The sequence below is a fragment of the Camelina sativa genome, chromosome 13 (assembly GCF_030686135.1).
Source record: "Camelina sativa cultivar CO46 ecotype springtype chromosome 13, ASM3068613v1".
In the NCBI taxonomy this organism is placed as follows: domain Eukaryota; kingdom Viridiplantae; phylum Streptophyta; class Magnoliopsida; order Brassicales; family Brassicaceae; genus Camelina; species Camelina sativa.
The window spans coordinates 8413719-8435001 of NC_141892.1; the positions used below are offsets into that span (position 1 = coordinate 8413719).

The following is a 21283-nucleotide window of genomic DNA, read 5'->3' on the forward strand; positions in this document are numbered from 1 at the left end:
CTTCTCATGGCATTATTTATTTTTATTATTTTAATTTTCTTTGAGGAATTTGCTGTGTTTGCCTTTTACAAAATACAATGTCTAGATACTTTTCCATAAGTGCAGTAAGTCAAATTATTTTGCATAATTAATTGTCTATTTTATTCTTTTGTCAAAAATTATAGGTTTATTATTACGGTTTTCCAGGAATTGAAAACATAAATAATTAAATATGAACGGCCACAAAAAGGAAAAAGTGAAAAAATCGACGATTTCGGGGGATACTCGAATCTTTTTTGCAAATCGAATAATCCAAAAAAAGGACGCGATTCTGACGGCTGTAAATGTCATTAACATCAATCATTCAAAGTTCAAACAACCACTCTTCTCTGTTTCTCCTCCTCTTCCATGTTTTCTCTCTTACAACATCTCTCCCCTTCCCTTCACCCCCTAAACCCTCTCTCTCTCTCTCCGTTTTTGTGTGTCTCCTAAACAGCTCTCTGATCAGAGACTCGTCTCTTCTCTTCCTCCTCCTCCTCTGTTAAAAATGGCGACGACCGTCATGTCCCTTGCAGAGAAAGTGCTCGAACGACTCTACGGTACTTCCAAATCCGCCGTTTCTATAGCAAGCGACGAAACGACGACTCAACGTCATACCCATCATCACATCCACCGTAGCAAAAGCTACGACGAAAACGACGTTGATCTTTGTTACAGCGACGAGGATGAATCAGCAATGGAGCTTGTCGAGATTGGTGCTCAGAGGACGAAGAACGTCTTGATCCTCATGAGCGACACTGGTGGCGGTCACCGTGCCTCCGCTGAAGCTATCCGTGACGCTTTCAAGATCGAGTTCGGAGATAAATACAGGGTAAAGAAAGAACAATGCTGACCATATTGTATAGTTTGTTCATAAAAAAAAAAGGAATGGTCTTTTTTTTTTTTTGATTTTGGTGAGTGGTTTTGAATAATAGGTAATTGTGAAAGATGTGTGGAAGGAATACACAGGGTGGCCATTGAATGATATGGAGAGATCATATAAGTTTATGGTGAAGCATGTTCAGCTTTGGAAAGTTGCTTTTCACACCACATCTCCCAAATGGATCCACTCTTGTTACCTAGCAGCCATTGCTGCCTATTACGCCAAGGAAGTAGAGGCTGGTTTGATGGAGTACAAGCCGGAAATTATCATTAGTGTTCATCCTCTCATGCAACACATCCCTTTATGGGTTCTAAAATGGCAAGAGCTACAGAAAAGAGTCCTCTTTGTCACCGTTATTACTGATCTCAACACTTGTCATCCTACTTGGTATATAAGTATTAATTAGCCTGGTTTTAGTCTTTTGAGAGAAGATGGTAGCTGCAAAGATTTGATTTTTTTTTTTATCTTCTATGGTTTAGGTTTCATCCAGGGGTGAATAGGTGCTATTGCCCGTCTCAAGAAGTGGCGAAAAGGGCCTTGTTTGATGGGCTGGATGAGTCTCAAGTTCGTGTTTTTGGTTTACCTGTGAGGCCATCTTTTGCACGAGCGGTTCTGGTGAAGGATGATCTAAGAAAGGAGCTTGAGATGGATCAAGATCTTCGTGCGGTTCTACTGATGGGAGGAGGGGAAGGTATGGGTCCTGTGAAAGAAACAGCTAAAGCTCTTGCGGAATCTTTGTATGATAAAGAGAACAAGAAGCCCATCGGGCAAATGGTCGTTATATGTGGACGTAACAAGAAATTGGCATCTTCGTTAGAAGCCATTGAATGGAATATTCCTGTTAAGGTATATATGATTAAACTAAACTTCTTAGGCATTATTAGAGGTTCATAGGTTTCAAAGAACGGGAGGTTTAATGGATATTGACATTATAGGTTCGAGGATTCGAGACCCAAATGGAAAAATGGATGGGAGCTTGTGACTGCATCATCACAAAAGTAAGAGGAACAGAACAATCGCACCCTTGTTTTTATCACCATTAACTAATGTTTCGGTTTCTATGCCTACCTCTATTCACCAAAATGTTCATAAGCTAAATGTTGTACGAATCTTGCAGGCTGGACCGGGAACAATAGCTGAATCGCTGATTCGATCACTTCCAATCATTCTCAACGATTACATTCCTGGACAGGTCGATTGAGACTTGTACTTTTAATGTATCTAGCTCATATATGTATAAATTCTCAAATCAATTACCTTTGAAATCAAACAGGAAAAAGGGAACGTGCCATATGTAGTGGAGAATGGTGCAGGAGTGTTCACAAGAAGTCCTAAAGAGACAGCTAGAATCGTTGGGGAATGGTTTAGCACAAAGACAGATGAGCTGGAACAAACTTCAAGCAACGCACGTAAACTAGCTCAGCCTGAGGCAGTCTTCGACATTGTCAAAGACATTAACGAGCTCTCGGAGCAACGAGGTCCTCTTGCTAATGTATCTTACACTCTTACCTCTTCCTTTGCCAGTTTAGTTTGATGTCTGACATGTTTTATATTAACGTGTCTCCCTTATTAGCTCCTTCTCTGTTCTTTTATTCTTTCCATTTTTTTGTATAATTTATTTGTTAATTAAAGTTGTATGTAAGAACAAAATTTAAGCAAAAGGTTCATGATCTCTTTGCAACATTGTTAGCCTTAACTAGAGATTAATGTGCCAATATACTTGCTAGCTCATATAGGAGAACTGCTTATATATTTCACATTGTTATAGATTATGTCACTATTTCACAATACTTAAGACAGGCTTCTACATTATTAGTATATGATACATTTGCACATAATCTACTTATACATCATTAGTATATATGACACACATGAGTTCTAGAGACTTGGGATATTCAAAGCCATGGTAAAAACAGAGAACTAACTTCTTTGTTTCTGTTTGCAGAAAATTTCAGGCTCCTTATTAGTTAGTATTCTTCTTTATACAAACCATCACCCTGTTGAAGCCTTCTCATTCTTCATGATCATATGGAAAGATTTGACTCTATCTTCCCCAACGATCTCTCTAAGAACATCATCTTCAATCTTCTCAGCTTGCCATAGAGACGGATCCTCAACAAACTCCTCACTGAATATCATACTTGAGACCCACTCTTTCCATGTCGTTCTCCTGTACTTGTCTTCCTCCAATGTTCCTCTGGACAAGAGCTGGTAAACATAAACAACTTTCTGCTGTCCCGGTCTGAATGCACGAGCTATCGCTTGTTTTGTCTTTGAAGGGTTCCATTCTGAGTCAAGCATGATGACCCGTGAAGCAGCGGTTAGACTAATCCCTTCTGCGCAAGCTGTGATCGAGGCCAGTAGGACTCGGGATGGGTTTCCCAGTTCTTCAAATTTGTCTATCACTCTACCTCTCTCGAACAGCTCTAGATCACCGGTTAAGGTCAAGATCTCTCTGCCTCTTTGCCACCTGAAAACGTTCTCAAACAGTTCTATAAACAGACGGATTGGTGCTATGTTGTGGCAAAAGATCAAGATCTTCTCCCTCTTGACCACTCGGTAGACAAGGTTTAGCACAAACATGACTTTAGATCCTTTCTTTGCGTCGTGCTTGTGTTTTTCAATCTCAACAAGTTCTTGTTGGTTGAAGAATTTTGTGCAACAGTTTGATGTCTTGATCAACCAAGGGTGTATAGCTGCCAATGTGGTCTGAAGCTCGACCTCGAGTGGATACCCGTAATGTGTCTTTATTACATCCTGAAGTTTTGTGAGTATCTTATGCTGTACATCCGTCGAGTTCATCAGCAATGTATAGATCTGTAGACCGGGAAGAGCATCTCCACTTCCACTTCCACTCCCTTCATAATTATCAATGAAACTATTAGTCATATTCTTCAACATATTGAGACCTTGAAGGCGTTCATCTCCCACGCTCGCATCAATCTTCTTGGCGATTATATCGATGAAGAGTTTACGTGCTCTGTTCTCCAGTAAGTGAGGCGCCTTATTCACACCTTGCCTGGTCTTATATTTCTGATCTAACTCCATCAGAACCTCATATATAAACTTTGGTCTAGCCAAACACAGCGTGTTGAAGTACTCACAGAAGTTGTTCTGAAACAATGTACCTGAAAGAAGTATCCTAAAGTCAGTACCAACTTTCATCAAGGCCTTACGTAGTCTTGACTTGGTACTCCTTGGGTTATGTCCTTCATCAAGAACAAGAAGCCCAGGGCTCTCTCTTAGAACTTTAGCCATGTATTTCCGATGAGAAAACTTTGAGTCTTCCCTCATCAGAGTCAGAAACGAGGTGTAACCCATTAGAAGAACGCTTGGATGCGCGTGCCATTTCTGCATTTTTTCTAAGCAATCAAGAACATGCATAACATCTTGGCTTGGTTTTGGAACTCCATTGAACTGAACTGTGGTGTTATGTTTGAAGGTAGAGTAGGTTTGTCGACCATGGATCAAATGAACCGGGACTGGGATCTCCCATTTGATGAACTCCTTGTACCAAGTGTAGAGAGTTGTTTTAGGAGCAAGAACCAAAGGTCTTTTCCCCGGGAATAGCTTCAAGTAGCTTGTGAGGAAAGCAATGATTAGGAAAGTTTTACCAGCTCCTGGTGTATGAGAGATCACACAACCACCTATCTTATCTGAAGTGGGATCCATAAGTGTGGGTTCCACAGATCCTGCTATATTTCTCCAGAGAAACTCAAAAGCTCGTTGCTGATGCATATGTAGTTTTCTCTTAAGCTGAGGTATTAATGCCCAAACATTGTCACTTTCTTCAGCCACAAGCAATTCCGAAGAATCACTTGACATAGTGAAATCTTTTCTCTCAGCTTCTTCGTGGCTCCATTTAGTCTTTAAGTCATGCTCTTCGATCTGCTTAGTCTCTATGGTCCATTTCTTATGTTCCGCCTATTCAAACCAAACCATGGTATACAATCATTTACAAGCCAACGAATATCATAGATTTGTAAGTTGTGAGTTTGACTTACAAATGGTGCAGAAACATGTTTGATCTCAGTTCCTAAATGACCACATAACCTACAACACAGCCCGATTTCTTCGTCCAGCCTATATTCGTGCTCACAACCGCTTCTCGCCTTTTCAAAAGCCTCGTTGTCCACTCTTACCTAGAGATTTTGATACACCCCACAACAATGGAATTTAGCGGGCACATATGCTTGCATAGTTTTATAATATGAGATGTTTCAAAGAGAATTATACCTCGTTGTCATCAAGAATGTAAGAAGAAGCTAAGCAGAGTTCCATTTCTCTCCATAACATTTCGTTCTCTGAAGTCTCTCCCCCATCATCCTCATTACGGGTCTGTTCCGTATCTCTGTGCAATTTAGATACGAAATTTGTCTTCTTTAACTCCTCCCATTGTTCAACAACACTGGTGGGCTCGTCCTTGGCTGCAATTGTTACCTCAATGTTGTTCATGTATGTATTTATCAGCTTATTATATGCACCTGCACTCAATGTTACTTTCTTAAAGACCCGTGGACGTTCCTCAGAATCCTCAGTTTTTGAAACAACTGACCGCGATGGTCGAGATATTCGTTTTTGAACTGACTTCACATGGTTAGAACCTTTCCAACACAGATCAGCTTCCATCATCTCTTCCATTTCCGTCATTTTCTTCCCATATTTCACAGCTTTACTTCGGTACTTATCAATCTCATCAAAGTACTGGCTTCTTGAGAAACTGCCACCCCCACCCAACAAGTTAGGATCAAGACCAAACCGTTCCAACGGTATAGGCTCAAATACAGGAGTGAAAGGAATAACAGAAATCTCGGAGTTCCGCTCTTTTCGACCAAGTCCATTTCCTTTCCTCTTCTTCACCAAAACAGTCTCGTCTCTACGAACTTTTGGTATATCTTCTTGAGAATTAGTTATTTTTTTCTTGAACAAACATGACAATGGTACATACAAATCATCATTAGTATCACCATCTTCTTCGTCCTCACTCTCCACATTAACAACAGCCAATTTATCATATCGGTATGGCATCATCCGCACCCAACCGTCATTTATATCTGGCTGATAATCACATCCGGTATATATATCAGGTCTCACTTTCCTTCTCTTGGACCGACGCAGTTCCACTACCTCTTCTTCTTCAGGATAACAATCAGTTTCTTGCTTTATTTCAGGATCTTGAGAATCATCGACTATATCAGCCGGATTAAACTGAACCACTTTTGACAACGAAACACCGTCTTCAAAAGTAATATTCATCGAACTTATAGAACTGCTAGAGCCTTCATCTGTTATAATCTGATATACCATCTTGGTTTGCACTGTTCTAATGTGAAAGACAATGCTTTTCATAGTTGAAGTAACAGCCAACCACGAAAGATCCGGCAAGAACTTTCCCAACGACAGTCTTGTTCTTGTCAACGAAGTACAGTCCTCAGAGAACTTCCACCTGTAGAACTGATCACTACTTTGTTCCTTGTAAAACTTCTGGAGAATAGAGATTTGGTTTAGACCGATGAGCACAGAATCTTTATTGATTCTTTGTTTATCAGAAGCAATGCAGCCTTGGTCTATGTAAATTCTAACGTTGAACTTGCAAGAGCACTCAGACTGATCATGAGGCTTCCTATCTATAGAAACTATCCTCGCATCAACCCAAACCTATGCAAGAAACAGATGCAGAGTGTTTTTATGAGTTCGAAGATGCAAGAAAAAAGAGAATTCAAGCAATTGGAGCTATATATATACCGGTTCCAGGTCATCCTCATGGAGAGGATAGAGAACACAAACATCGATGTCAGGCCTAAGGAAACAGATACAGTCGGTCAATGTCGCCTTTCTTGCTCTGACACGAAGCCTTTGGAACGGACGGATATCTTCCAACACATAACCATTCTCTAACAGACGTATTGCCATCTTTCCATCTTCGATCCTTATGTGTTCCACAGCCTTCCATGTACCCGAGCAGAAGAACTCGAAAGCTAAGAGTAAAAACCAATATTAAGTCAAATGAACTGCACTAACTTCGTACCTAAAAAATAAGCACAGCAGAAAATTTATAAGAGGGAAAATGAAACGACACTTACGGCATGGATTAAAGGGATGCTTCAAACCATAGAAACGTCTTTTCTTCATCTTTATAATCTTTTGGATCAGTCAAGAAACCCAAAAAGTCAGATTGCATATCTTTCATAGCAATAGTAACTCAAAGATCAGCAGAAAAGGACACAACAGAGTGCTCTGTTCATGTGAGCTTATGCTTAGTTGATTAAGGGAAAGGCTAAGTGCATGTGCATCTGTGCATGTAATAAAAATTTGGTTATTATAATGATGCCTCTATCTTTCCAAATCACTAAGAACGAAGTCTAATCTCAAATGCACACTAGAATCCAAAAGGTCCACAAATCTTAGCATTTGTTGTTATTTCAGGCAAAAAAAACAAAACCCAGATATTTTCCTGGAACTGATAGCCGAAAGGGGCAAAACATATTAAAATTTAGTCACTAAAGGCTAAAGCATCGTTATCACTGCAATTAAAAAGGTAAAAAAGTAATAATTAATTAACTGTAACAATTCCCCTATGATCAACAAAACCCAGATATTTCAAGAAACAAAAAAAAAAGTAAAACAAAAACATTGAAGGTGATGATTTAGGAAGCAAATGATCATGATCTAGACAGCAGAACCTTAAAGTCCAAGCACCAACAAGAGACTCCGATTGAATCAAGAAAAGATGATCGGAGAACAGAGTTAGTGAGTGGACCTTGGAAACAAAACCAGATTGTACAGTGAAATGGAGAGACCAAGAGGCAAGAGAGATAATTTACTATTCCATGATTCAAGGGCAATGGATGGAGGTAAGATATATGTAGAGGAAAAAAAAGACGGAGAGTTCGACACCACACACTACTAGTTATATCAAAATCTTGGCCATTGCGAAGATCTTAATTTTACATTATATATTGTACCAAGATTTGTTATTTGTATACAAAAAAAATTGCTGAAATTAAATATCTAAACGACAGAGCAAAACAATCCGATTTCAAATTCGTTTGAAATTATTTTTGGTTTTAAAATATATTTTTATGTTAATTTAACATAGTGTTGGTGTATTTGCACTATTTTCCTCTAGTTTGGATTGTCGTCTTTAGAGTTTTTTTCTAATTAATGTTTGGTTGACAAAAAAATAACAAAAGTTTTTATATGTAATTAAGATTCATTTTTCAAAAATTAAACAAAGGCTATAACTTTTTTGGTTATTTTTAAGTCGATATGAAGAGAGTGAGTGAGTAAAAAAAATTGTGAGTGAGACAAGGATTATAAAAGGAAGGAGTCCACAATTGGACTATCAACAAACAAACCAAACAAGCAGAGAGGGGTTTGAGGAGAGAGGGTATTGGTAAATTCACATATTTACAATTTTTAACTAAGGGACGGTTGTGATTTATTATGATTTTATCTACTAGATAGGATAAATTTTCAAACACAAGAAAGACAAGCCATAAAAAGTTGGTGAGATCCACTTTGAAGATATGGTGGTAAGTCTTTGAAAGCTCAGTGTTCTAAATAATAAGCTATGGTAACTAGACATGCATGCCTACAATAAAAATAACAATAGAAGTAGTAATCTACAGTAAAAAATTGTGAAGGGCAAAAGGAGCTAGATCTAAGGAGTGAAGAGTTCTCATCTGTGAAAAAGAAATCGAGGTATTACAATCACCTTATTTACAGAACACAATGTTTTTTTGTTACGAATCAATTTTTTTTTTTTAGTGTAAGTTATAGGATATCTAAAAGTTTGATGAAAAAAAATCACCGATTCGAACGTATCTGAAACTATTTCATATTATATATTTCGTCGTTGTTTTTCTTTTTCTTTATCTGAATATATTATAGCCTCAAAATTTCCGTCTCTGTTTACTTATCTTTGTTTAACTTTTTCTGTTTCAATCACTTTAATAATATCATTAAATTACTTTTTAAATCCTAAATTTTATATAAAATATTTGAGGATAAGTGCCACTGCAGACTATTTACTAATAAAATTGGTCCGCAGCGGTTTGTTGTCTGCCCTATTTTTGGGACGTTTTAGTCCGCTGACAGATTTGTCCGCCGTCACCATTCAAACCCTCACCAAATCCATAACATCATGATATCTAAAACCCATAAAAATTTACCCCAAAAAATAAATTTAATTACAAATATTTTTTAAGAAATTAGTTCATGTTATTTTAATTTCTTTTAGAAAATAATAAAACACTACACCTAAAAAATAGTAATTATACACTACATAATATATTGATGCAAAACTATAGTACATTTCAAATATACAAAGACATTACTTACATATATAATTAATATAATAAATAAATTACATTTTGCATTTATAAACAAAAATTTAACCCGCGGTGTATCGCGGATGAATATTTATCTGTATAGATTTACCTCCTTTTTTGGTCAGCTATAATAACTAAAAGAAAATCTTTGACCACAACTTTTCAAAGTCTAACTTTTACAATTTTTTTTTTTGGGGGATAAATTGCCTATAAAGTTACATTATAATTTGTTTTAAAATGGCTAAAGTGATTTATCTCTATAAAATTATTTATATGTAAAATTTAATGTAAAATTATTTATATCTCTATAAAAGTTACATTGACGATCCATATGGTCTCTTAGTTTCAAGAATGTCGCTAATTAATTAAGAGGGTACTTAGTAATGACCTGAACACTCGTAGCAATAGCCTCGGTAAAAGGATCCATGTCCTGTGACATTATAAACTTGAAAATTCAATCAGAAAGAAGAAAGAAGAAAATAATTTATATGTAGTAGGCAGGCAGGTAAAAGCATTGTTTTCCTGATCAATGACACAGCCATGCTAGTTTAAAATCATGAGCAATTAGAATAATAAAAAAAGACACTGCTGAAACAAAGCAACTTTCAAATTTATGTACCTTCATCTTCATATCAGCACTTCAAGGGTTTGATACAAGACCGGGTTCAACAGTGAAAGAAAACAGTAATCGAGGTCGGAGGATGGCCAGGCCAGGTGAATCGTCGATTTAGGACTAGGGGTTTTGAAATACTGACTTAAAGTGCTCATAGTCATACTCGTGAGTTAATTTTTTATTGGGCTTATGGCACTAAAGTTTTGGTCTATTAAAGCTAGCCCTGGGCATCCGGGTATCCGATGGGATTCGGGTTCGGATGTTCGGGTTTTCGGATTTTCAGATGTAGAGATATAAAATCCGATCAGGTATTTTCTAATATCGGGTTGGGTTCGGATCGGGTGTCTTCGGGTTCGGGTAATTTCGGATTACCCGAAGTCATATAAAAAAAAAATATATACTTTCTATCTTCCTCTTTTTGTCTCCTTCTTCTTCATCTCTCTTCTTCAAACAAAAAAAACCCTAGATTTGTTTATCCATGGCCACTACTTCAAAAATTAAATCCTTCAAATTCCCTACCAAATCTAATATTTATAGCAAATTATATGATATGATTCATATTTATCTTCCAACCGCACTCACTCTTCAAACTATATTTTTTTTGTAGATTTGCTTGTCATGTTTCTACTAAAATTGATCTGGGTAATAAAAAAAATAAAATAATTATAGGTTCTGTTGATTGTAGATTTGCTTGTCATGTTTTTATATATATATATATATATATAAATAATTAACATTTTCATACTATGACATAAAACTAAAGTGACAAAATGGTTTATGATAAACTTGTAAATGTCTAAGGTACTGGGTTCAAACCCACTTAAATACATTTTTGTATTTATTTCGGGTTAGTTCGGATATCCGAATTTCAAAAAAACTAAATCCGATCGGGTATTTAGTACTATCCAAATCCGAACCGCACTGCCTATTTCGGGTCGGGTTCGGGTTTCGGATTCGGTTAAAATGCCCAGGCCTAATTAAGGCTCAATATTGCTTTGCTTGTTGTTAATGGGTTTCCAGATGTCCACAAATTAACATCCTAAACGAGTTGATAATTATGTAATTACTTGCGATTTTACAAAATGAGTTGATTTAACGTTAACAGTAAAAATTAATATTATATCTTGTTTGTGATAAGCTGAGTGAAGAAGAATAGGCGTAACACTTGTTGACTTAATTGCTCAAAACCTACGTGCTGTTTTATCCTCCGGAACTACTTGCTGTTTATTTTTTTAATACGTGAAACTAATTTTCCTAGTAAAGAAACTTGAGCTTGGTTGTGTACCTAATTGTGTGTTCTCTTTGGTTTCTTTACATTTACAATTGGTAGCAAAACATTTGTTGAATAATTCATTCTTCATTATCATATTCATTTCATTTTAATGCAGGTGGTGTTTGATACAACAAACTATGGATATAGAAGTTGGGAGGAGATCAATATGATGAAGATACTTGGAGCTAAAGATGACAATAAACTCAAAATATGTTTCCAAAGATTTAGCTGTTATTTTTTTTAGTATCAGGCATCAATCAATTGTTAAGACATCAATTAAAAAATTAAAACAAACGTTCCATTATTGCAACAACACTCAAACCAGCAATTGAAGAACTAAAACAGAATCCGTCCCAGAAATTAAAAGGAAGAATGAATACACTTTTTTAGGGCAAGATTAATGCATCAAACACTCCTATGCCACATTCTGCCCTAGTGAGTAAGAAGCTGATCAAAATCGCCGTTGAGCAAATGAGGAGGGGGTTCAGAGTAGTTTACATCCACTTGTTCCATTGATTTTGACATATCCTCCACAGTGAATGGAATGCTGTGTTTTGATTGATTCCCTCACGTTAGTTGATAAATGACAAGGGGTACAATGTACGAAGAGATTTTACCACAAAATAAGCTTAAGTTACCTCGAGTCATTGTCCAAAAGAAAGGGACTGGTTACAGGATTCCGTTTCAAGTCCTCTGTAATCATAGCCCTCATGTTTGTAACCAACTATTCAGTTTTGGAAAAAAACATAGTTAATAACATTATCTAGGGGAAAAACAAAGCTTAGTTATGTAAAAGTGAAACATACATCTGAAGAAACAGTCCGAGTGCCATATTTGCCATCCCAATACATTATGCTGATTCTGTATAACTGTTGTATACTTAGCACCTGAAACACGAAAAAATCTTACAATGTTCAGTAATTAGTAAGAGACGGATTTAACCTAGTAGAAGAGCGAGGCTAAATACCGGACAGAGTTCTCTTGTTACTTCTTCTAAGGTCATTTTCGGCTTTTCACGAATGACCTGGATAGAGAGCCAAAAAGTTATTAGTTTACATAAGCAAACAATGTAATGGAAGCATATAAGGAGTAACATATATAGCGTAAACTAAGAATTTCACCAGGAAACCAACAGCCTGCCTGGTATGCCTCAACTCGTCCCAAGCTAAGCCAACATACTGTAATAAAAAATTGAAACAATAAGTCATTTTTTTTTGGGATGAACATGTGGAAGAGGCAAAAGTGTGGTAAACTTAGATTGTGGCTTACTTCATCGGTCGCCTCTACACACCATTTTTTCAGTTCAGCCAAACCTGCTTCAACGTACTCCCCATGGCTTAATGAGCAACACTCACGACGTAGAAGAAAACTACACAAGTTAATTTATTACCGATCTTTGAGTCAACCAAGAAAGAAAACTGAGTTAAAAAAAAGAGACAAAGAGGACTGATTACAACTGAGCATGCCTGTTAAAAAGTTGATGATTGATGAAGCTGAATACTTGCGTGAATATTTTGCTGACTAAAAAAGGTGGAACCTGAATCATGTAAATCATCATTGCTCAATAGATTGTCTCAAATTGGAAACCCAAAACGTGAAGTTTTACTCTTTTGTTATTTTTTTTGTTTTCTAATGGATCATCAGAACTCACATTGTTTGCTTTCATTAGATTCAGGTAACTGTTTAGGCTTTCCACAATACTAAGCCAGTGAGCAACTAGAGGTTGTGTGTTTTCTGCTATCGTCCCTGGGTTCTGTGTTATCCACTAACTCGATAAATTAATCGATAAAAGTATACAGGCGGATCAGAAGTTAGCTATAAACACAAAAGATCAATAGATATGTAACCTTGATACACAACTCAAGGAGAGGAAGGATCTCTTTCTTTAGATTATCTCTGATCATTCCATATATTCCCTCGATGAATGCAACAAGCTTCTGCTTGAATGCCTATTTGGATTGTAACAAGACAGAACTGAGGCTAACACACATTAAGGCAGATTAAAAAGAACGAAAGATTTGCATTGCAGCTTCTTACTCGGGACATTGGTGTTGTAGCACTTGCGGTTGCGGACATGCGTCGCAGTAAGAAAAACAACGTGGCTAAATTAGATAACCAATACGCTAAAACCTCGTTACTATTATCTGGGACCTGTAATGAAAGACAACATTGTCCATGTTGATACTTATCAACGTTCCAGGGTTTAGAATATGTTGTAGGTAACCATGAAACAAGAAAGAACGAGCTTATTACTTCAGTGGCCGAAGCAAGCACTTGAACAATACGGTTAAAGATGTTGGTGCTTTTGTCTTCAAATGATCTCCAGTGGATGAGACATTTGTAAATGACATATGCAGCAACAGGCTTGCCTCCATCATATCCAAGGTTTTGTGAGATGCACTTCACTAGTACTTCCTGGTTTTCCTGATTCACACCAAAGATAAAGTTATATGTTAAAATATTTTTTAGTGTATACTCAACCAATACTGGAGTGTCTGTCTCATTACTGACAGGAGGTGTTTCTTCAATAGTTTTCTCTGTAGCCTCCCGTTCTCTAAGGGCTCCAGTTTCTTGTGTAGCCTGATTCAATTTTGAGCATGACGAATCATGGTTTTTTATTTTCTTAGTTAAGTAACCAAGAATAACGCAGTTTAATTAAGTGGATAATTAGTAATGACCTGAATAACAATATCAGCCTCAGTAAAAGGATTCATGTCCTGTGACATTTAAACCATTATAAGTGTCTAGGGTCTCATTATCAAATATAATCAGAAAAAAAAAAAACCATTTCAATTCATATGTATCAGAAAGAAGAAAAAAGTTCTTTGATTATAGTTAGAGCCTCTCTGTAGCATCAAAACTTGTAAAAGAAAACGGAAGTCACAAAACAATGAAAAAAGTATATTGGCTAAGATTAACAAACATGAACAAACTGCTAGTTCATAAATTTTTCTCAACATGTGAAAGGGCTTGTGAACAATGAAGAAACAACTTACTTCAATGCCCGAAGCTAATAATTGTATGAATGATACGGTCAATCAAGAACGATGGTTTCCACATGTATCCATTTATACAAATGTTCAGGATCCAAATTTGGATTTTTTTTCTTAAAAAGAAAAAATTGCAAATAAAGAAAAAACATGAAATTTTTGTAGGAAAAAGTTGCAAAAAGGACTAAATATCATTATTGTGACAAAAAAAAGGATTAAATATCATTATAGATAGATTCTCAAATTTGTAAGCTGTAGCTGGATAAGTTAACTCTTATAGTACTAAATATCTTTAAAAAAATTAAATGTGTGATCTATTGAAATTTTTGTAGGAAAAAGTTGCAAAAGGACTAAATATCATTATTGTGACAAAAAAAAGGACTAAATATCATTATAGATAGATTCTCAAATTTGTAAGCTGTAGCTGGATAAGTTAACTTTTATAGTACTAAATATCTTTAAGAAAAAATTAATGTGTGATCTATTGAAATTTTTTTGTAGGAAAAAGTTGCAAAAAGGGACTAAATATCATTATTGTGACAAAAAAAGACTAAATATCATTATAGATAAATTCTCAAATTTGCAAGCTGTAAAAATTCTCAAATTCTCAAATTTGATAAGTTAACTTTTATAGTACTAAATATCTTTAAAAAAAAATTAATGTGTGATCTATTCAGTAAGATTTTGATGCACTTTCTTATCATAATTGTTTATATCTTTTGAAAAGTTCTATATATGAAATGGTATGGATCTTGACCTATAAATGTTTGTATTATTGGTGTCACTCATTGCTATCCAGATTTAAACGCAAATAAATGTTTGTTAATGTTAATGATAAGAAGAAAAAAAAGAAGAGAATTATATTACTATATAAATTTATATAATTTTTTTACTTGTCAGATCTATCATATTCCTTTCATTCATTAATATTAATATTTTCATTTAATATAGTCAAAAGATATAGTCAACAAAAAATATATATATATATATATAGTCAAAAGATATAGTCAACAAAAATATATATATATATATATATATATATATATATATATATATATAGTCAAAAGATATGTTCAAAATACAAAATAAATGTCAACAACTTTTTGGAAAAACATTTAATAGCAAAATTAAGCGGATTGGGAAATATGAAATTACCAAAACTAAGATTAATTATATAAGTGGAATCTCTCTAAAAGATAGCACCATCTTATTCAGTTAAATTTATACAAAATAATAAATATCATAATGGGTATCACAAAAGCTTTGGTGATTTTTCAAATTGTCATATTAGCAGTTTCGTTGTCCAATCATATTGTTATTGCCTCAGATATATTTAAATCTTTTGGGTTTGTGATTGTGATATGCTAATAATCATAACTTTTGGAGTCTATACAAAACTCTAAATAATATATAGACATGTTATACGTAAGTATATATACAAATATACAATACATATACTTGCATATACACAGGGTTCAGGTGTAAAAATCACAAAAATTGTTATACTCTCTGTTCAATTTTAGAAAAATGGGCCTTACTTACATATAAATATTTTGTGAAAATTATTTTGAGCCTATAAATACATTTATATTTAGTATAGTGCCATTGCAAATGCACTTGTTGCACATCTCTATCACCAGCTATGCATATACATATTTTAATATATATATTTTGGTGGTTTTGTGTAGATGCAGAGATCGACAAAGTTTCGGATAATTGCATCTCTGTGTGTATTAGAGGACATGGGTATGGGTCAAGATTAATATTTTGGTCACGAGAATGTTTGGCAGCCTGTACTAAAAAGGGATACCACAACGGAGATTGTGTAAGCCAAGGTGGTCTAGCACGTTGTTGTTGCTATTAGTCCCCTAATGCTAAGCAATTTAAACGTTGTATTTATACAATTTTAGCATCCGACTTATGATTATCGTGTTAATTTACAATAAATAAAATAAAATAAAAAGTAATGTTTTTTTTTCTATGCCTTCGCAATCAAACTTAAAAAAAAAAAACATAGTGGATATGAATTATATGATTAATTTTATATATAGAGTTGTTTTTTTTCTTTCTAACAATAAAAGTAAGGTTACCCCGGAACAAAATACTCGACCACCTGATGGTCGTGCCTAAGTTAGCCAAAATGAAACATTCGCATGGCTGTCCTCATCAGCAATGTTCTGAAAGCTCCGCAAGAAGAACTCAGCCTGGTCACATCCTCCAAGACCAGAGCATAGCCTCACGCCTCTCCATTTTGGATCTGCCGACCTCACCGCCACATAAGCGAGATTAGCTCCCAAATGAATTCTATCAGCATTGAATCTCACTTCTCTTTTTGCTTCTCTCTCGCAATAACGTTTACGAGTTTGATCCAAAATATGCATATGTGGTAAGATCTATTTACATCACCAACTTTGATGTTAAGTAAACCAGAGGAGAGAGTCTTTGGAACTGGAGAGCTTCTAACTTTGATGGCTAATGAGAAAATTCTCCTGTGCAATTTGATCTATCTGAGGTAATTCTCCAAGTCCCTTCTTCTGATTGGTCTCTGCTAAAAGTTAAAACATGATTCAATTCAACAAATTGTAATCGGTTTAGCTCGTCTAAAAGCAAACTGGAAATTGCAAAGAGTTGGGTTTTAATCAGTCAAAAGCTTTGGTAAGGAAAACACTCTCAGAGGAAAAGAGGGGTTGCTGTTTATCACAATTTTGAGAGAGTTGATAAGAGTGAGTGGACGAAACAACTTGAGCAAAGAAAGTCACATAACACTTCAAAAAACTACAAGCTGTTTTTTTTTTCTCCTTAGTTAACAACTACTTGCCGTTTTGTTATTGTCACACTGACGCTTTGTTATCGTCACACTGACGCGCATAGACTCGAAGGAAATCCCAATATGAGCTCATTTTGCAGAAACCGATGGCGTTACTCAAATTAGCAACTCTGGTGTATTTAAAACACAAGAATTGATCGACGACGACGCCGATACAGGAAACTCAAAATCGTTTAGTAAAAATCCTCTTTTTTTTTTTTCTTTTTTTTTTTTTGTTTCCATGTACAAACAACGCTTTCGTAGATGTATTTGTTTCAGGGCTTTGAATTAAGTTTCGGAAAAATCCAAACTTTTTGAAGCGATGATTGTCAAAATAAAAGTTTAGATTGACACAAGATTTTATTTAATGTCACAAGAGGTTGTCTATGTTGTCGGCCAATGTGTTTTGTTTGTGGAAATGCTTTGTCTCTACTCTGTTCAAACGAGGGTTTCTATCAAGTGTCTTTGAATTCACTTCGAAAAATCCAAACTTGGAATTAGCTTTCACTCTGTTTACACACCTTAATAAGTTTGACTGTTGAAAAATGAAAAGTAGAAGTCCACATACTTTGTTTTGATTTTGTGACCATTTTAAATGAGTTTCAGTTTTGAACCGCATTTACTAGCCCCACCCACGACAGTAATGCAATCGTATTTTGGATTTTTCTTACCTTAAAAATTCCTTTCATTTTCTGGTTTTAAGTTAGAAGCAGAACCTTTTTTACCTTTGTATAAGCGACATGAAGCTGTCTCTTTCACTTGCTTTCCATGCTACTATCTTCTTGCTTCAATTTTGCAGCGTGTTCTTTGCTGAAGCCAGGTTTTCAAATGAGACTGACATGAAAGCTTTGCTCGAGTTCAAGTCTCAAGTTTCTGAAAACAAGAGAGAGGTCTTGGCCTCATGGAATCACTCCTCCCCGTTTTGCAATTGGATTGGGGTCACATGTGGCCGCAGGCAAGAAAGAGTTACAAGTCTGAACCTTGGAGGATTCAAATTGGCCGGTGCAATCTCACCTTCCATTGGTAATCTCTCTTTTCTCAGATTACTTAATCTTGCGGACAACTCTTTTGAAAGTACCATCCCTCAAGAAGTTGGAATGCTATTTAGGCTCCAACACTTGAACATAAGCTTTAATCTTCTCGAAGGTAGGATTCCTCCTAGTCTTTCTAGCTGCTCCAGACTGTCAGCTCTTGATTTATCGTCAAACCATCTAGGACATGGCGTTCCTTCAGAACTAGGTTCACTTTCTAAGCTTGCCATACTGGATCTTAGTATAAACAACCTTACGGGACATTTTCCGGCGTCTTTAGGAAACTTGACTTCACTCCTGAAACTTAACTTTGCATATAACCATATGGAAGGACAGATTCCAGACGAAGTAGCTAGATTGACTCAAATGGTATATTTCCAAATATCACTGAATAGTTTTTCTGGTGGTTTTCCTCCTGCACTGTACAACATCTCCTCGCTTGAGTATCTATCTCTAGCTGACAATTTCTTCTCGGGTAACCTTAGGCCTGATTTTGGTGATCTTCTACCAAATCTAAGAAGGCTTATTTTGGGAACAAATCAGTTCACTGGAGCTATTCCCATAACACTTACCAATATCTCAAGCCTTGAAAAGTTTGATATATCATCTAATTACCTGACAGGAAGTATCCCTCTGAGCTTTGGAAAATTACGTAATCTGTTGTGGTTAGGGATTCGTAACAACTCACTGGGAAATAACTCGTTCAGTGATCTTGAATTTATTGGTGCATTGGCGAACTGCACTCAGTTAGAGCATTTAGATGTTGGTTACAATATACTTGGAGGTGAGCTGCCTGCCTCCATATCCAATCTGTCCACTAAATTGACTAGTCTGTACCTTGGAGGAAATCTTATCTCTGGGACCATTCCTAGTGACATCGGGAATCTTGAAAGCCTGCAAGAACTCAGTTTAGAAACAAACTTTTTGACTGGAGGACTTCCCGTCTCTTTCACGAAGCTTTTGGGGTTGCGAGTTGTGGATTTGTATTCAAATGCAATATCTGGGGAAATACCATCTTATTTTGGCAGCATGACTCAGTTGCAAAAGCTCCATTTGAATAACAATAGTTTCCACGGAAAAATCCCTCAGAGTCTTGGACGTTGTCGATATTTGCTAGACCTATGGCTTGATACAAATAGGTTGAATGGGAGTATACCTCAGGAAATACTGCAAATTCCATCCCTCGCTTATATAGATTTTTCTGACAATTTGTTGACCGGCTCTCTTCCGGAAGAGGTTGGAATGTTAAAACTTCTTGTTGGACTAGGTGCTTCGAACAACAAATTATCAGGACAGATCCCAAAAGCTATAGGTGGTTGTCTCTCGATGGAATTTCTCTATGTGCAAGGAAATTCGTTTGAGGGAGCCATTCCAGACATAAGCCGGTTGGTAAGCCTAAAAAAGGTTGACTTCTCCAACAACAATCTCTCTGGCCGCATACCTCGATATCTGGCCAACCTTCCATTGCTGCAAAATCTGAATCTTTCTATGAATAAGTTCGAGGGAAGGGTGCCAACGATAGGAGTGTTTCGAAATGCTTCAACAGTTTCTGTTTTTGGAAATGAAAATCTATGCGGAGGCGTCATAGAAATGCAACTAAAACCATGCACTGTGCAGGCATCACCAAGGAAGAGAAAGCCGCTCTCAGTTGGAAAGAAAGTTGCCAGTGGTATTGGTCTAGGTATAGCTTCACTTTTGCTAATCATAATTGTGGCTTCTCTGTGTTGGTTCATGAAGAGGAGAAACAAGAATAATTCCAGTGATAGTAACCAACCTGATTCTAAAACTTTGGGGATGTTCCATGAAAAGGTAAGTTATGAAGAGCTTGATAGTGCAACAAGTGGCTTCTCTTCAACCAATCTGATTGGTTCAGGCAATTTTGGTAATGTTTATAAAGGATTGCTAGGCCTTGAGAATAAAGTCGTCGCTGTTAAAGTTCTGAACCTCTTGAAGCATGGAGCAACTAAAAGCTTTATGGCGGAATGTGAGACCTTCAAGGGTGTACGGCATCGTAACCTTGTTAGACTGATAACAGTTTGTTCAAGCCTCGATTCCAAGGGAAATGAATTCAGAGCTCTGGTCTATGAGTTCATGCCAAAAGGAAGTCTGGATATGTGGCTGCAGCCAGAGGATGAGGAAAGGGGAGATATTCACTCGAGACCCTTGACACTTGCAGAGAAACTCAACATAGCAATAGATGTGGCTTCCGCATTGGAGTATCTGCACGTTCATTGTCATGACCCTGTTGCTCACTGTGATGTTAAGCCAAGCAACGTTCTTTTAGACGGTGATCTGACTGCTCATGTTAGTGACTTTGGTTTGGCTCGGCTCCTCTATAAATACGATCGAGAATCTTTTCTAGACAAGTTTAGTTCTGCTGGTGTCAGAGGCACCATTGGCTATGCGGCACCAGGTAAGTAAACATATATATGCAAAAAGTATTGTTCAACCTTGAATCATCCAACCTCATTGTCTATGTTGTTTCTTTGAAATATGTTTGCAGAATATGGAATGGGAGGCCAACCATCAATACAAGGAGATGTGTACAGCTTTGGAATTCTACTTTTGGAGATGTTTACTGGAAAGAAACCGACAGATGAATCATTTGCAGGCGATTATAACCTCCACAGCTACACGAAGTCAGAATTGTCCGGTTGCACAAGCAGTGGAGGCAGCAACGCCACTGATGAGTTATTGAGACTAGTTTTGCAGGTGGGAGTAAGGTGTTCTGAAGAATATCCAAGGGATAGGATGAGAACTGCTGAAGCAGTTCAAGAATTAATCTCAATCAGATCTAAGTTCTTCAGTTCCAAGAGAACTAATAAAGAGCTAAGCCCCGGGGACGCTCCAGAAAGTTCTCCTCAGGAATGGATGTTAAATGCGGACATGAATACAATCTAGACAAAAGCGAGGACGTCACCATCACCTTCTCAGCTACTTATGGACAACAGTAAATGAGTATCTGCTTCTGCTTTAGTAATGAGTATCTGCGTCTGCTTCATCGAAACAGATCAATGTTGGGAGAGACTACTTATTACTTTATTAGTATATATCAAGGGAATAAAGAACGTTGGTAATCTAGCTCTGTTGTAGTCTTAAATCACTTTTAATCCTTTTTTTGTTGTAGGTAAAAATGATTATGACCACATAGATATGGTTGTTGAATATCCTTTTTCGTTTTGAAACACAATATAGTTCTCTGTGTCTATGCCCATAAAGATTGAGCAAAACTTGTTATTGAAGAAGTGCACTCATAACAAGACAAAGCCCATCATCAATAGACAAACCTGCTAACATTTCGACCGAGTACCCAATATAATATGCAAGAATGTGTGT

The 21283-nt window shown here is 36.4% G+C and overlaps 4 protein-coding genes and 1 long non-coding RNA gene across 11 annotated transcripts; 3 read left to right on the forward strand and 2 right to left on the reverse strand.

Moving 5' to 3' along the window:
- Window positions 1-359: 359 nt before the first annotated feature.
- Window positions 360-2582, forward strand: LOC104736117 (monogalactosyldiacylglycerol synthase 2, chloroplastic). Its single transcript, XM_010456046.3, has 6 exons — window positions 360-850; window positions 954-1288; window positions 1381-1747; window positions 1837-1899; window positions 2019-2093; window positions 2175-2582. Exons 1-6 carry the CDS (start codon window positions 527-529, stop codon window positions 2433-2435), a joined length of 1425 nt encoding a protein of 474 aa, XP_010454348.2. The 5' UTR covers window positions 360-526; the 3' UTR covers window positions 2436-2582.
- Window positions 2583-2634: 52 nt separating this feature from the next.
- Window positions 2635-7948, reverse strand: LOC104736116 (SNF2 domain-containing protein CLASSY 2). 4 transcript variants are annotated; one of them, XM_087482266.1, is made up of 6 exons: window positions 7662-7948; window positions 6985-7194; window positions 6647-6879; window positions 5138-6559; window positions 4906-5043; window positions 2635-4825 (listed from the first exon to the last, which is right to left on the reverse strand). In XM_087482266.1, the coding sequence occupies exons 2-6, from the start codon at window positions 7031-7033 to the stop codon at window positions 2894-2896; spliced, it is 3774 nt and encodes a 1257-aa protein (XP_087338392.1). In that variant the 5' UTR covers window positions 7034-7194; window positions 7662-7948; the 3' UTR covers window positions 2635-2893. The 4 variants fall into 4 exon arrangements, with proteins under 4 accessions (XP_087338392.1, XP_087338391.1, XP_087338393.1 ...); XM_087482265.1 differs by having other exon boundaries at window positions 6985-7042; window positions 7662-7942; XM_087482267.1 differs by having other exon boundaries at window positions 7585-7937.
- A 3383-nt stretch (window positions 7949-11331) lies between these two features.
- On the reverse strand, window positions 11332-14699 carry LOC104736121 (myosin-17-like). Of its 4 annotated transcripts, none has more exons than XM_010456051.2 (14): window positions 14117-14699; window positions 13799-13837; window positions 13632-13700; window positions 13374-13544; window positions 13158-13271; window positions 12968-13069; window positions 12772-12873; window positions 12587-12657; window positions 12390-12489; window positions 12242-12298; window positions 12088-12144; window positions 11927-12007; window positions 11759-11844; window positions 11332-11667 (listed from the first exon to the last, which is right to left on the reverse strand). In XM_010456051.2, exons 2-14 carry the CDS (start codon window positions 13832-13834, stop codon window positions 11553-11555), a joined length of 1161 nt encoding a protein of 386 aa, XP_010454353.2. In that variant the 5' UTR covers window positions 13835-13837; window positions 14117-14699; the 3' UTR covers window positions 11332-11552. The 4 variants fall into 4 exon arrangements, with proteins under 4 accessions (XP_010454353.2, XP_087338395.1, XP_087338397.1 ...); XM_087482269.1 differs by having other exon boundaries at window positions 12575-12657; window positions 12772-12885; window positions 14117-14236; XM_087482271.1 differs by having other exon boundaries at window positions 12575-12657; window positions 14117-14235.
- A 491-nt stretch (window positions 14700-15190) lies between these two features.
- LOC147929311 (uncharacterized) lies at window positions 15191-16089 on the forward strand. The gene is made up of 2 exons (XR_015578523.1): window positions 15191-15535; window positions 15799-16089. It is a non-coding gene; the product is annotated as an uncharacterized LOC147929311 (long non-coding RNA).
- A 939-nt stretch (window positions 16090-17028) lies between these two features.
- Window positions 17029-21132, forward strand: LOC104736119 (LRR receptor-like serine/threonine-protein kinase EFR). Its single transcript, XM_010456048.3, has 2 exons — window positions 17029-20360; window positions 20451-21132. Exons 1-2 carry the CDS (start codon window positions 17657-17659, stop codon window positions 20846-20848), a joined length of 3102 nt encoding a protein of 1033 aa, XP_010454350.2. The 5' UTR covers window positions 17029-17656; the 3' UTR covers window positions 20849-21132.
- Window positions 21133-21283: the final 151 nt, after the last annotated feature.

What these genes read in the sequence shown, in the direction of transcription:
- LOC104736117 (XM_010456046.3), top strand. Translation starts at nt 527, where the DNA reads ATGGCGACGACCGTCATGTCCCTTGCAGAGAAAGTGCTCGAACGACTC. An exon ending in AACACTTGTCATCCTACTTG is followed by an intron (nt 1,289 to 1,380) that starts GTATATAAGTAT and finishes TCTATGGTTTAG; the next exon opens with GTTTCATCCAGGGGTGAATA. An exon ending in ACGATTACATTCCTGGACAG is followed by an intron (nt 2,094 to 2,174) that starts GTCGATTGAGAC and finishes GAAATCAAACAG; the next exon opens with GAAAAAGGGAACGTGCCATA.
- LOC104736116 (XM_087482266.1), bottom strand. Translation starts at nt 7,033, where the DNA reads ATGAAGAAAAGACGTTTCTATGGTTTGAAGCATCCCTTTAATCCATGC. An exon ending in GCATCCCTTTAATCCATGCC is followed by an intron (nt 6,880 to 6,984) that starts GTAAGTGTCGTT and finishes TTTTACTCTTAG; the next exon opens with CTTTCGAGTTCTTCTGCTCG. An exon ending in ACATTCTTGATGACAACGAG is followed by an intron (nt 5,044 to 5,137) that starts GTATAATTCTCT and finishes CAAAATCTCTAG; the next exon opens with GTAAGAGTGGACAACGAGGC.
- LOC104736121 (XM_087482269.1), bottom strand. Translation starts at nt 13,834, where the DNA reads ATGAATCCTTTTACTGAGGCTGATATTGTTATTCAG. An exon ending in AGGCTGATATTGTTATTCAG is followed by an intron (nt 13,701 to 13,798) that starts GTCATTACTAAT and finishes AAATTGAATCAG; the next exon opens with GCTACACAAGAAACTGGAGC. An exon ending in TGCTTGCTTCGGCCACTGAA is followed by an intron (nt 13,272 to 13,373) that starts GTAATAAGCTCG and finishes CTTTCATTACAG; the next exon opens with GTCCCAGATAATAGTAACGA.
- LOC104736119 (XM_010456048.3), top strand. Translation starts at nt 17,657, where the DNA reads ATGAAGCTGTCTCTTTCACTTGCTTTCCATGCTACTATCTTCTTGCTT. An exon ending in CATTGGCTATGCGGCACCAG is followed by an intron (nt 20,361 to 20,450) that starts GTAAGTAAACAT and finishes ATATGTTTGCAG; the next exon opens with AATATGGAATGGGAGGCCAA.